This window comes from Acanthaster planci, linkage group LG07, assembly GCF_054643075.1.
Source record: "Acanthaster planci isolate LZ-2023a linkage group LG07, COTS_SCS, whole genome shotgun sequence".
Lineage (NCBI taxonomy): Eukaryota > Metazoa > Echinodermata > Asteroidea > Valvatida > Acanthasteridae > Acanthaster > Acanthaster planci.
In genome coordinates, this window is record NC_141783.1 from 9,032,680 (window position 1) to 9,046,889 (window position 14,210).

At 43.1% G+C, this 14,210-nt stretch overlaps 1 protein-coding gene across 6 annotated transcripts; it reads left to right on the plus strand.

Annotated features, from left to right (window-relative positions):
* The first annotated feature begins 910 nt into the window (after positions 1-910).
* LOC110986037 (uncharacterized) lies at positions 911-13,700 on the plus strand. 6 transcript variants are annotated; one of them, XM_022247625.2, is made up of 6 exons: positions 911-1,220; positions 1,639-2,111; positions 6,698-6,845; positions 8,461-9,015; positions 10,195-10,338; positions 12,499-13,692. In XM_022247625.2, exons 2-6 carry the CDS (start codon positions 1,980-1,982, stop codon positions 12,732-12,734), a joined length of 1,215 nt encoding a protein of 404 aa, XP_022103317.2. In that variant the 5' UTR covers positions 911-1,220; positions 1,639-1,979; the 3' UTR covers positions 12,735-13,692. The 6 variants fall into 6 exon arrangements, with proteins under 6 accessions (XP_022103317.2, XP_086995231.1, XP_086995232.1 ...); XM_087139105.1 differs by having other exon boundaries at positions 1,642-2,111; XM_087139106.1 differs by lacking the exon at positions 911-1,220 and adding an exon at positions 1,248-1,284 and having other exon boundaries at positions 1,642-2,111.
* The last annotated feature ends 510 nt before the right edge of the window (positions 13,701-14,210 follow it).

A 14,210-nucleotide genomic window follows, 5' to 3' on the forward strand; every position in this document is an offset into this window, starting at 1 on the left:
CCTCTCGCTTCTAATAAGAGAGTGTTATGTTCTAATAAACAACTGTATTTCTATATTACATAAACGTTGTCTTCATTTCACTGTTACGTGGAATGTCCAGCAAGAAGTTTAAAATGATGACGATCCCGATGCTGACGTAATGACATTACCGAGTTGAGGGCACTGCCGTCCGCAAATGTCTGACATTACACAGTTTTCCTTTAGAACGAATGATCACGATACACAAGTCATTCCGGACGCAAAATAGGTTGCATACAACGTTGCGTCTTAAACATGTCGATCTTATAGGAAAGTGTTCACATTGGGTAGAATTTCTGAACTTCTGTGTTTTGAGAAAATGGTCCCAGCTCTAGGGCTTGGCTTCCACAACCGTTCTATGAAGTATTCCCACAAAAGACGCTACCCGGAAGTAACATTTAGTTCTCCAAATGGTTGACTTTTCTGGTATTCTATTAAAGTTTATTGTATTTTCTACTTATACTGACAAATCATTTCAAACTCTTGCTGCGTTGCGGGACATAATCAAGTAACACAACCCACTTTTTTGTCCATTTGAAATTTACAAGTTTACTTTGCAAGTGTTTGCAAGTGTAAATCCAGCATGTCGGACTATTTAAGCTAAAGGGCAAGGCTTGGTGGGTCGGTCTCATCGAACTCCACTGCTTGACACGCCTCCAGCACGGAGGCTTAAAAGCCCTGTTCGCACTGATCTTTTGTTTCCCCGAAGGTTGGTAAAATGGAAAATAGTCCACGTGCCCACGTGTTAGTAGTACACGTGCCGCACGTACACATCAGTGAAACGTTCGACGCGCATGCGTACTTTCCAATTGTGGATCACGCCATCGTGCTCGGGCAAAATACAAAAGCATCATAATTCTGTGGTTTTACCTTTGTAGCTCTATAGTTTACTGACCAGGGCTATCGGCACTGGACTTTCCATCTCTAGAAAAGTGACCTGGAAATTTTTCTGGGTAGGCGTTGTAAAATAACCGCGCGACTGGGTGAAAGTAACATTGAGGACAATTTCCAGGGATATCCACACTGGGGACCTGAAATGGAAAACGTAACCATCGACTAAGTTTCACCAAAAGTCCAGTGCGGACAGGGCGCAATGATTTTTTCCGCACCTAATATTCGCTACGGTCCCATAGAGTTGTGCACATATGATGCATAAGGGTCAAGGTCGCAAGATACAAAATGTGCACCTGCAAGTACTTGAGGTTAGTCGCTTTAGTGAACGTCGTGCGTTGCAGTCCTCAGTGCCTACACTGGCATTTAGACTCAGTAAACTCGTTTATAACCATGTCCTTCCTCCATGTTACAACTAAGTCGTTTAAACCACGGGCGTATATAAAAACCTGGACTTGCAACGCCTTTGTATGAAAAAGAAGCTAACCGGCGGCCATTTTACCGAGTCGAATACAAATGCGTGGTTTGGCTCCCGTCTATTGACGTCAGGAAGAACAAAGACGGGCATTGCCAGGAAAGCTTTGTATTCGGCTCGGTAAACTTGCCGCGAGTGGATTCAATGACTCTGTAAGTATTGTGAGTCCAGATTTTATTATACACGTCCGTGGTTTAAACGAGAAAATTAAGTATAGCGTTAAGACGAGTTGAAACATTTCTTCCTGTTGGCAGCAGTACGGTTCCGTCACAGTACTACGGCAACCAAGGGCGATAATTCTGCAAACTTTGGCCGCTCATGCGAACAATGGGAATGAAGGTGGTCCAAAGAGTGAAGGAATCTCATTTATCTGACAGAGCCATGGTTGAGTTGTTCGATCATGCAGCGTAACCGTGGTCGAGCAACGTCAGCTTGCATGCACACACTGCTACTACCCGCTGTTACGTCATGATATGGTCAGTGGAACTGTTATGTGCAACATCTGTGTCTCACTCTCAGCTCGCTGGATGTGCCACCATTTCCTCGCTCTGCGCTACTGCTGATATTATGTACTGTACATGTACTCGCATTCTGGATGAGTAATAGCAGGATGTACGATGTGTGCATTGTGGGGGCAGGCATGTGGGGGGCGACTGCTGCCCGCCACGCCTCCAAACAGACGGGATTAAAGGTGTGTGTGGTTGGACCAGAAGAACCCACGTTACAGGTAGGCTACCTACAATAACATAAGGCCTTTTCACACCAGACAAATCTCGGGGTTGACGCAGGGTTGAAGCAGCGTTGAAAATTGGCGGCGATTCACACTTCAAAATCTTCAACCCTGCACCAACTTGATTGAACGCTGCGTCAACCCCAAGATTGACTTCAACCCGGGTTGAGCTCAACCTTGCTCCCGCGGATCAGGGTTGAGATTTTCAACCCGGGTGCCCATTTTCGGTTTGAAGTGGTTGAACTCACCCCGTTTAGCTCAATTCACACGGAACAAGGGTGAAACAATGCTTGGTTAAATCATAGTAACAATAGAGCAAGGAAGATGAACAGATGCAGGGTTGAAAATCCGATTGGGCGGCCATCTCACCCAGGGTTTGAGTTCAACCTGGGCTGAGAGAATGTAGCATGCCTGAAAAGGGGTCTGTCTACACCATAAAAGAGCTCATTGCGTTTTGTCTCGTTGAAATTTGATGCGTGTGACCTGTGTGTGTAACGCGGCGTGGGAAGTGCATTCGCAACAATAAAGTACATGTAAGCCTCTCTTTTGCTTCCAACCTCCATGGTTTCCGTGCAGTCAACCATTGAAAACGATGTACAATCAACAAATTTCAGGGCTGAAAAACATGCAAGTCGACATTACTGGAGAGTCTCTAACAAAAATTAAATTAGTGACTTGGCCCCAGTCTGTCTGTGTCTTTTCCATTTCATTTTTTAATTAGTCACGCAAAACAAACTCAAATGGCTTCCGTCTACTTTCGTTGCCGGGCACTGAGGATAGTCAAGTCTGCCCTCGGATGGAAGTCCCCAAACCCAGGAATTGATTCTGGTCCATATTTCCGGTAGACGGAAAAAGAGGGCACGCAGAACGTGTGCCATATGCATATGGTGCTCAAGAGTATACAGTTCGTATTTTATGAGTCCTGGGCATAATATTCATGTAGCGCACATTTTTCTATGTGTCCTTTGTCCCCGTCTACCCGTATTTCCTCAATCCCTCCATGTTTTCGGCGCTTTTTATGCTAATGAGCTGGAGATATTTTCACTTGAATTAGTTCACCGCATGCATTCGTGAAACTCATCAGTGAAAAGGCTCATTATATATAGATCCCAAAACCTGTAGCCATTCGTGTTAGACTCTGCCAACAGATATTATTTTGTGGTCGTGAAATGATTAATCGCGTTATGTTAAGCCGACCATGAAGGATGGAATAAATAGAAACCTGCCACGAGAAACCCGGGGATCTGTGTTTGCACGGAGGTGCCTAGAAAGGCAAATATTTCCCATCGGTCAGATACAAAGACGACAAGTGTGGATCGTTTCGACATGCAACTTGCCACTGCCTATATGAAACAGGATCCAAATGTGAATATGAAATTGGGTGTAGAACTAGTCAAAAAAGTCCTTAGTGCACATTGATGAAATTACAAAGCTAGGGATAACCCCCAAAACTACTAATGACATGGTTTATGTCCATCGAGGTTGATGCTAAGGGTCCGGGCGATAAACTGCTCGCACTTTTACGCAAAATTACATTCTTCACGGAATAGGAAAAAACCATTCTGTAGCCTTGATCGCCAATGCCGTTCCAGAAACCTTTCTGTTGCTTTGATGTCATTGAGGGTTTTGTGTTCAAGTTGTGAAGCCAAATTTGCCTCTAAAACACATCTCTGAGAAAAATGGTTGCTCATGCACCATCCAAGAAATTCAGAGCAGCAAAATGTCAACATTGCGGCATTCTCCCTGAGACTCCTTCGCAGTTTTGGTCATGAGTATGGAAATTTACATCAGGGTTAAAACCAAAAAGACCAAAATTCTCTTTAAAATTACAAACTGCCCCCCGAAATAAGGATGATTGAAACACAAAGGTGCGTGTACATTTTCATGGGTTGTATTTTGTTGCTGCATTGCATAGCTCCTTTTAATGGATTATATGCAGAATCAGTGACAAAGTATACGACATTATTTCTGTCGTCTCATAAAACATGTACAAACACATAATCTGAGCACAGCACCGCTTGGTACATACCTGCCCGCTGTACACTCTCAAGGCCAAATTATGTAACTTGAAAATGACCATTTGGGAAAAACGACTTCAAACTTAAGGCGGTTGTCGTTTTGAATTATGAATGCAGTCTTGTTGAAATTTCAGAGGCATTTCGTGAGAAGTATTATCTGGAAAAGTGAAAACTTTTGGTTTTTTTGACATGGATGGTTAAGAGGCTACAATTATGTTTAACAGAAACATCGTTTTCCTGTTTATTTTATAATCATTTTTTTCACGCAATCACTGAACGGCAAAACTATGTATTTTTGGTTACCTGCCTCAAATATGGAGGCATTTGACATATTAAAACCCAGAACAATGCATCTTTTGAGACTTTCAGTACATAATATAAGCAACGTGAATGTCCAGTGGCATGGCATGATAACTTCTTAAAATTTATCATGTTTCTGTATGTTGGTTTTCACTTAGGCCTATCTACATGTATCTATTAAGCAAGATTGAAAATAGTTTGCAGAACCCGCTGCTGCCTCTGACTCGCCGGGCCGGCCAGATGACCCCGGCAAGCTCGGTGGTCGAGTGGTTGAGACGTCTACATTAGTAAGCAAGAGGGTTATTGGTTTGAGTCCATCCTGAGTAAGCTTGTGAATTTTTTTCGCAACAGTGGTTTATAAACATATGTATGTCGGATTAAGGGCAAAACCTGTAATTAAGATTGAAAATGTCAGAGTTTGCAAGTCAGACACAATCAATAAAGACTTTGAAATATTTTACGTGACACTTAAACGACATAAATGCTCGCCCATTTACAACAGAATTATTTCAAGGTTGAATTCGGTAACAAAGGCTACTCTCAGTTAAAACAAATTTAGTAAGGACCTTTTTTATCCAGAACACTTCATACACAAACTGAGCAGCCAGGCTTAACAGAGGAATATGAGAGTCAATGTTTTACGTAGTTTCCTAGAAAGGTTTCGGTGATTTATGGTAAATGCATCTGACTGTAATACATACGAGGATAAGCACAAATCATGTTGTTTAAATAAAAACATTGTAAAAATATATATCAATTAGAACGACTCATTGCCACAGTTGAGCGCTAGTCATGTTTAACTCCTGAGATTAGAACGTATTGAAAAGTTCAGTCATATCTTTATGGCATGTCTGGGTTCAAGTCACGTCGATTCTTAAAAACAATTGTTATAATTATTCACTTCATTTACAACCCGATGCCACAGTTAACTAACATTGATAAATATCTCAAACAGTTTCCCTAGTCAACGCGTCATGTGACCGTGTATTAATTTTTGATAATAGACTTTTTCACTAATAAATTCATAATTTGCATACAAGCGCAAAAATGGCCCTGGCGGCAAGGTCCATTGAAAATGTACAGGGGTGCGATTTCGATCATTTTCTCTCAGGTTTTCTGGCTTTATTCATTTTTTCTTTGTTCGTTTTTGCTATTCCTTTCTAGTCTAAGCGGAATTTTTTCCGCTTAATCTCGTGCGCACAGAAAAAAATCACGACTGTTAAGTCTTTTTACAAAGCACTAAACATCCCGCGTAAATTAGAAACTAATAGGAAAAACGATGAAATAGGATTGTTTTTGGAGAAAGGGGGAATTTACGCTCCCGTTCGTACCAGCACTGATGCAGCCAGACTGGCAGCAGCACTAGCATGAGTTCCGTAGTTCAACTTTGTTTTAATCTGGCCTGAACACTCATTTCCTCCTCTCTGTTTCCGCTCTCGCGTCGAAAATAGTTTTTTACGGAAGCCCGTTAGTGCCAATTTGAACTATACAAAAATATTTGCATTGCGAAATAACACGATAACATTGCGAAATAACGCCATAGCTTTGCGAAATTAAACACAATAACATTGCAAACTGTAACTTTGCGAAATAACGCTATACATGTAGCTCTACGGGCATTTGGGGGCACGTTCGAGTTAACAAGAGTGAGTGCGTGGGCATTATACCCAGGTGCACGAGTAAACTCGCCTGTTAGCGAGAGTACACTCTTGCTGACCAGCAGGGCGTACAGGCGAATGCACCGTTGAGTGAGCAGCGCAGGTGATTTCCCATGAAACAGTAATCGAGGAAAGCTAAGCATGACATTACGAAAATCAAGGTGTCATCGTAAGTTTAAGGACCATAAAAGGACGTTTGGCCTATAGTACGGATTGTCCATGAGAAAGAACAAATCATCGATTGTTGATGTTGCTCTTTTCATACTAGAGCAGATGCAGGGGGTGCGTTCGAGCGAGCTATTCGTGTTAACACAATACTCCAGGGCATTCGAACGGCTGGAGTACGACCCGTGGGTCAACGAGAGTATACTCTCGCTACCTAGGAAGTGTACTCCTGCACCTGGGTATTAAAGTGCGCACGCATCCTACTCTGGCTAACTGGAGTAGCCGCGTGAACGTGCCCCAAATGTCCGTAGAACCATGGGGGGCCTGTTCTTGACACAGGTTTCTGCAGTTTTCCATCGTCTCGCTATTCCTCCCGTTTTGGAGGCCATAACGCATTACTTTATTGTTTCACATTCGCCATTGGGTCTTTGTATACATGTAGGAATTTGCAGACAGCGAGGTCTTTGGCGCGCACTACGATGCCGGGCGTATTTACACCACGGTCCAAGGTAGTGATACCATCGGCCGCATACGGGGGTTGGTCAGTCAACGCTCCATGGAACGTTTCGCTGAAGTTGAGGAACTGTCAGGTAAGGGTAGCCACTTCATAATAGAATAAAGTGATGTGTGTGGGTATCAGGCTGCCGTTCAAAAAGTACTCTTATAACACACCCCTTGCTGCTTCTTTATTAGAGTTGGCTGAGACAAGGTCAAGTGCGGTTCACTAACAGCGCCTTCAATTACTTCCTCTTTCGTTTACCCATGATGGCGCTGGAGGTTTAGGCGACCATGCGCATTACATGTAAATGGGAAACGAACGATCTTGGGCTAGCAGAGGTGCCAAACCGCTTTGGCATCTACTGCTACAATATATTATCAAAGCAGCTACAATGGGCTATTACCCTTAGGATGCCGGCGTCAAAAGGTAAACTTTTAATATGACTTCGAAATGTTAAAAGCAACGGGCGCATCCAAACACACATTATCGGGCCTTTATTTCACATAACTTGCCTGACTTGAGCCAATTTACCTACACAAATCAAGTTCTCTTAACTACTTACAGGGCCTTCAACGGCACCAGTTTTCCTTCGTATCGTTCAACTGAGCCGCGTTTTGCGTTGCATTGTGGTATACTTCCCCAAGTAATCATAAATGGGTATAGTCGAACGCGCTATCCGCTCGGAGTGCAAACTAGAGAGGGCGTGTTTTAACGTAAAAACAACGGTCCTTTGGTAGAAGTCGCCAAGTGAGCACATAGGTTTTAGCGCTTTTGTGACAGAGCGCGCTGAGTTCGCGCTGTCAATTTATGCGGGAGTGTAGGCCTATGGTCTTAACGTGTGCGTCGAGAGTGCGCTCAGTTGAAAACCTTTCCGACTGCCAGTCTCTCCTTTGCCGGAGAGGGTGCACTTCAACTCAGGGTGGATATGCTAGTGCCTTTGAGATCATGAATAGAACTACAGGGGACACGGGGCAACCTCATAGACTGCAACGATGCCCGCGCGCGTTAACATGGCATTGTAATCGAACAGCACGTTGCCCAGTTCTGGGGCAAAAAGTGCGTCGCATAAAAGGCCTGTCACCTCTACCATAATCGCTGTGACTAGTGCATGGAATTTGCGTCAGCATAAACTGGACACGCATGAACTACATGTAGATAAAACGCGCGTAAATTATGGCGGAAAGTGCCCGACCGGCTACCTCGTTGCCACGGGTACGATCTTGCCGTACCATGTTGGTTCCCACCATGCCTTGTGAAAACTAGTGAAGGAACGCGCACGCAGCCCATGGAGTCGAGGTTGCCCGATCAAGCACTATTCTCAAAATGCTTGACTGTTTACACGTGTGAATCGAAAACTAAAAAAAACAGCAATTCAAAAACTTAATCGAGAGATTTCAAGATGTACTTTAATCGAGGGAAACAAAAAGCCGACCTTTGTTGTCGGCATCTTTGTGAGAATTACTTGGGTTAACAGCGGGAACGAATTTGGCTTAGGGGCTGACTGCTTCAAAGTCTTCAGTGGACCAACCGCAATTTAATGCTACTTTTCACTATGAGTTAAATGTTTCAAAAGCGTCGTTGACAGATGGGTTGGTAGTACTTTACTCACATTAATGTCGAATCGATTTAGCTGGAATCAGTTGTAGTATTCACAAGCAATAATATTCCAGTGTTTCAGCGTTGAAAATCCACTTTATACCTTGCAGGTATCAGTTTCCATGAGGAGTGTGGCTTTATATTTTTTGGCGAGGTCGATGCTTTCTACGATAGTATCCCCGAAGGTCTTTCACTCGAAACGGCAGTCAGTATTCGAGGCCGCTATCCGTACCTTGACACTGGAATGGATGGGCCGACCGCCATCTTCGCTAAGCGCAACTCCGGCTACCTCAATGCCCGCAAGTATGTGCAAGCACAGCTACTCGTCGCTCGTCGCCAGGGTTGTGACATCATCAATGCTGTTGTGTCCCTCGTGACCGAGGACGACCAATCGGTCAGCGGGGGTATGCAGGTCAAGACGGAATCAGGGAGGTGTATCATGGCACGGAAAGTCCTGCTTTGTACCGGCGCCTTCACGCCGTTTAAAGATCTACTGCCTCCAGGTCTCCAGCTGGATGCGACGGTCACCTCCGATATTACCATCCGATTTGAGCTCGACGATGAAGATATAAAGAGACTGCACGACATGCCCTGCTTGACCTCAGAATTCAGCAAACCATCCCCGAGGGAGTGCTACATCCTCCCACCAATTAGGTATCCCGATGGTAAGCAACACCCTTTAGACATGGCTAATTTGAGGTCGCTATTATTCTGAAAGGCAGCTACTTTACAAAGCTCGTGTTCCTAAGTGGGAATGGAGTTTAGAAGAAGTAATTAAATACAAGCCATTTCGAAGTTCAACACGTTTACCATGCCATTACTAGTATCAAAACAATATACAAATGTGTGATGGTTGCATTAATGTTCAGTTCTGTCGCTCAAGTGGTATTGACTACAGACAGCCATCCAGTCGGTCAGGGCAACCTCAAACATGTTCAAACTTTCGCTCGAGCTCGTCACCCACCGCCAAAGGACAGGGCGCTGGAAAAGGAAGGTTGTAATGTTTGACGTCTTTTTTTCATCGAGCACTCATTGGATAGAGTTCATTTGAACAATAACACGGGTCAACTCTTCCACGTGCGCACGACACGTGTGCGCTGAAAGTACGTATAGAGCTAAATAGAGCTCTAACTTCTCATTCTCCTCTCGGAGAAAATTTGATGCTGTCCTGGGCGCAGACATTTTGAAACCATGTGCGTGCTTGTAGAACATTCAAAATCAGACAGAATGGATTTTGAATTATACATTCTAAATGCAACGTTCAAGTACAACACACGCAAATGTCAGCACTTCCTTTGAATAAGGTGGACATGTACAGGGCAATTGCACGTGGTTATTTACATCCATAGCTGATAATTTTAAAACGAATGATTCCCTAACATTCGAGCAAGGTCGTCCGATTTCGTATGCATGTTTTTCGATAGCTAACTTTCGATGAATAAGTTGGGCTAAATTGTAAAAGTCGTTCCCTTAATTCAGTCAGTGTTAAGTGATATATGCAAATACGTATGCAAATAGTTGTACAAAAGTCGTACAAAATTCGAGTTTTCCATAGGTTTGTGCACAAACATGGATGCACCAAGCAGGCATCACTTTGTATATGAGTCAGCGCTTTAGTTTTTATATAGCTCCATGAAGTACATGTACATGCATGCACGGATAAGGACAAGACACAATGCTTTGCGCGTCTTTAGCTGTGACGTATCTCAAACATTTGTGAAGTGCATTTGCCCTCCCACCACCTTTACAGGGCGCTGGGGCACGAGTGAAATTCAAACTCAGTGCGAAACCACTCAGTCTGCTATTTTTCCCAATACATATACACTGTTCCAACTCTCTTCCAGCCAAGGTGTATATCAAGATAGGTCACGGGCAGTTTGTGGACACCACACTCGACACGCACGAAGAAGTGCGACGCTGGTACATCGACGAAGCAGACGCCAAGGTGGTAGATATACTAAAGGACATATTCCACAGCGTTGTTCAAGGTAGGTTCGTGCATCCAAGTGCATTAAGCACAGACCGATTTTCATCAGGTTTTTTGTTTTGTTTTTGTTTGTTCGTTGGGGTGTTTGTTTTTTGGGGTGTTTTTTTTGTCTGTCTGTCTGCCTGTCTGTCTGTCTGTCTGTCTGTCTGCCTAACTGCCTGCCTGCCTGTCTCTGTCTCTCTCTCTGTCTGCCTGCCTGTCTGCCTGTCTGTCTGTCTGTTTGTTTCACGGGTTATCGCCTTTTTTGGTGGGAAATGTTGTTTCAAATTCCTCTTCTGTTCGTGTTTAAATGCTAATAATAGTACCCCGCTGAGGTCAGAATGTGAAATAAGGATAAAGCAAGATTTACTGGGAGATAATGGCCAGGGTCCATATTCATAAAACCCTGCTCAGCCTAGTCGGCAACTAAATTGGCCTCTAACTGCCAACTAAGCCTATTTAGATCCTAAGTGTTGTTCATAAAACGCTGCTAAGATTAATTGACTGCTAAGTTGTCTGCTAACTTTAGAGGTGGTCTCGGGTACCTCTAAGTCACTAGTTGATAACTAAATCTTTCATTTTTATGTTTGGCTCTGCCAAGCATCGGCTTTCTTCCGGTTGGTGTTTGCATCTTTATGTTTACTGTCGTTGACATCTTTGTATTCATTATACTTTTAAGCTATAAATAAATTCTCTTCCTAAGAATAATTAGATTTTTCTTTTCTTTCTGTTGCCTACTCATGTATCGTCCATTTTGAACATGTGTGTTCACGATGTGGAGAACACGGAACAGTTTGTACGTTGCATTATATAGACACACACAGCAATTCGTGCATGCACAACTCTATTGTTTAGCCACATAAACATACCAATCCTATTGAAAGTGAAACTGACACATATTGTAATTTGCAGTTTGGGACATTACCAACCACTAAGTTGACAACTAATTAAATCCTAGTTGACTACTTCCTGGAATGTCCTTAGTAGGGTTTTATGAATACAAAAATAGCAGGAAACTATGAAGCAGTCAACTAGGCATTTAGCAGCTTACTAAAGCCTAGTTGGCTGCTAGTTTAGCAGGCTTTAATGAATATGGGCCCAGTCTACTGTCTGCTAGCTGGACCAAGAGAGGGCGCAATTTTCTCAACAACCCTGTGGTCCCAACTGAACTTCGCTGGTCGCGGTCGCATTGCATCTGCCGACTGGTAAGCTGGAGGTCGTGGGTTCGAGTCCCACCCAAGTACGCTTGTGGTGTATTTTCACAAGCCTTGGGGGCATACAAAAATCCAAAATTAAAAGTGAACACTCCCGATCAACGTGGCTCTTTTCAACCGATAAGGAGGTACTTCTGCTCGAGGCAGATATTTTGATCAAAATTCAAAGAGTGGGGCCCCAATTGCAACCCCAGGCAGCCCAATTTTTAGAATACAGTAACGCGACAACTATCTATATGCATGATAAGGAACACTTGACTTTTTGAGCGATTTGGAGGTGGGAGGATTCTGGTGTTGATTAGATTAGATGCTGTAGCTATTAATAGTGTTAAAATAATATGTTTTCTCCATTCCACGACGAAGTACGTGCTGGTACTGTTTCCGCTGTTAAGTTGAAATAGAGGCTTTCCTGGCAAGGTCTGGTCATTTGGATGGGTAATACATTACAATAGATCATAATGATGACACTAAGACTCTTTGCTTTGCATCAGCAGCCTCACGAGACTGTGTCCATTTTTAATGGAAAGTGAGGTTAATTTTCCATTTTGGGAACCTGAGAGCAAAATAACAGCAGCGAAATAAAAGTTCGTTTAAAAATTCACGCCAGTATACGTTTAGGAAAAGTTCAAATTTTAGATATATCTAAATGTTTAAAGACACATTTACAAACGCTGAAAGTGAGGCTTTGGAACCCAAAATACAGGTAGTCTGGCACAACCCCCATTGAACAGGTTACGTTGAATATAGTAGATTCAGAAAATCAGAACGAAAAGTGGATAAAGTTTATATTCTCTGAACAAAGTGATTCCACTTGAACTGAAGCATCACATTGCAATCTCCAACTGGAACATCGATAGAATTTTGAATTCTTGTTGCACTGAATGCAGTGGGTTTCATTCGATGATTAGCTTGTTACAATTTCAGTACTCAATCAAAGTTTTATTTATTTTTTTCTTTCCCCGAAAAAGGGGTCAAGCCGTTATCTGAGATATACTACACCTGTGCCGATTTGGACACACCCACGAGGCTCCCCTACTGTGACATGGTATCGCCCGGCCTCGGGGTTCTTGTTGGTGGAAACAGCCTGGGAGCGACCATGGCCGAGGAAATGGGGAGGATGGGAGCCGACATGATCACTGGGGAGGCGAACTGGAACCGTGATATTCCCAAAGAGGTCTTCAAAGCGAGATATACCAATAAATAAGCATAGACCGATCGATCCATGCCCTTTCGTTGTAACTTGGTTCGTTTTGAATATGTCATTATTTTCATAGTTAATCGAATTTTTCTAGACTTTCTTTTTCAGCATTTATAAATTCAGCAAGTGAAAGGTTCACAGTTTGTTTTGAAAAAAAGACAGCTCTCTTCTACAAACTCAGTTTTATGTTAAAGAAATTTCCTATTCATGTTTTTGATATAAGAATCTAATTCAAAATTTTATAATGTTCACTAGGTAATTGACAAATTCACCAAATTACGAATATTTATGTAAAAATATTGCATTAAGTTGATAGCAGTACGGGGCATTTCTGATTTTTAGGAATGATTTTTGAAAGTAAAAAAGAGTCAGGTCTTCGTAAGTTGGTTCAAAAAAAGTTTGTCGTCAAATCTTTAATTACTTTGTCATTGAAAGTGAAATGGAAATTGCACATGTGAGATTTTTTCGTGTTTACGAATGCAATGTATTTCATGCTTTGTATGTGCCACAACTGTTGCGGTTTCTGGTGAAGCAAAAACATCACTGGTGCTCGATGTTCCATCGACACTTTGGCGAGGATGGTTGGTGGAAATTTACATAAAAATAAGACGCAGGAGACAAGAAATGTGGGGCCACCATACTGACCTATGCACCGATTACAAATCCTATACCCAACAAGATATGAGATGGAAGGGTACCCCTACTTGTCCAATCCCTATACATGTACACATCCCAGAGTATTGTCACCTACCATATCCCCCTCGACGTCTTTAAAGAATTCCTGAGATTCCTATCAACACAAAGGTGTGGGACTGCTCTCCGTCCCACTTGCTTCATAATTATATAGAAATCCGACTCTCCAGGCTGACGCTGTCAATAAATGCCCACTACAAATACTGCATCAAAAAGCACGTTGTCATCAATGCATTTTAGTCTCGGTCAGAAATTTTAGACGGACAAAAGGTCTTTTCTATTCATTGTATCTGGTGGACTGGATAGGTGTAGATGGATCAGGCTGGTAAAAGCATGGATAGAGCAACGCTGGTCCTTCATATTCTGTGAGTTCTTAAAGCTGGGCCCTTGGCGTGAGGATTGGCCGCTCATCAATGGCTATAATAGCAGACAAGACAGCACATTCCTTTCATTGTCTGTCAAATGGCAAGACACCAAGTGTATACCATGGGGGCTATAGCCCATGTAAGAGATTGGTTCTTTTATTGGCCAGAGACAAGACGTATACGATGGAACCATAACACTGTAACCGGAGGAAGGTCTGCTCAAGGTATGGGTTTAATAGGTGGACCATGGGTGGACTGGGAGAGGTCTGGAGTCATCGTGTTTAATAAGGAACAGAACTAGGTGGGCAGACTCAAGACTTGCTCCTGGCTAGGATAAGACGGTGACTGCCCTGCCTCCGGACTGGCTTGATCCAGAGTGGCGTGAGCAGACACGCTTGAAAGTCCAGTGGCTTTAACTGATGGA

Coding starts and splice junctions, on each gene's coding strand:
- LOC110986037 (XM_022247625.2), top strand. CDS start 1,980: ATGAGTAATAGCAGGATGTACGATGTGTGCATTGTGGGGGCAGGCATG. Junction 9,016..10,194: donor ACCAATTAGGTATCCCGATG/GTAAGCAACACC, acceptor ACTCTCTTCCAG/CCAAGGTGTATATCAAGATA. Junction 10,339..12,498: donor ATTCCACAGCGTTGTTCAAG/GTAGGTTCGTGC, acceptor TCCCCGAAAAAG/GGGTCAAGCCGTTATCTGAG.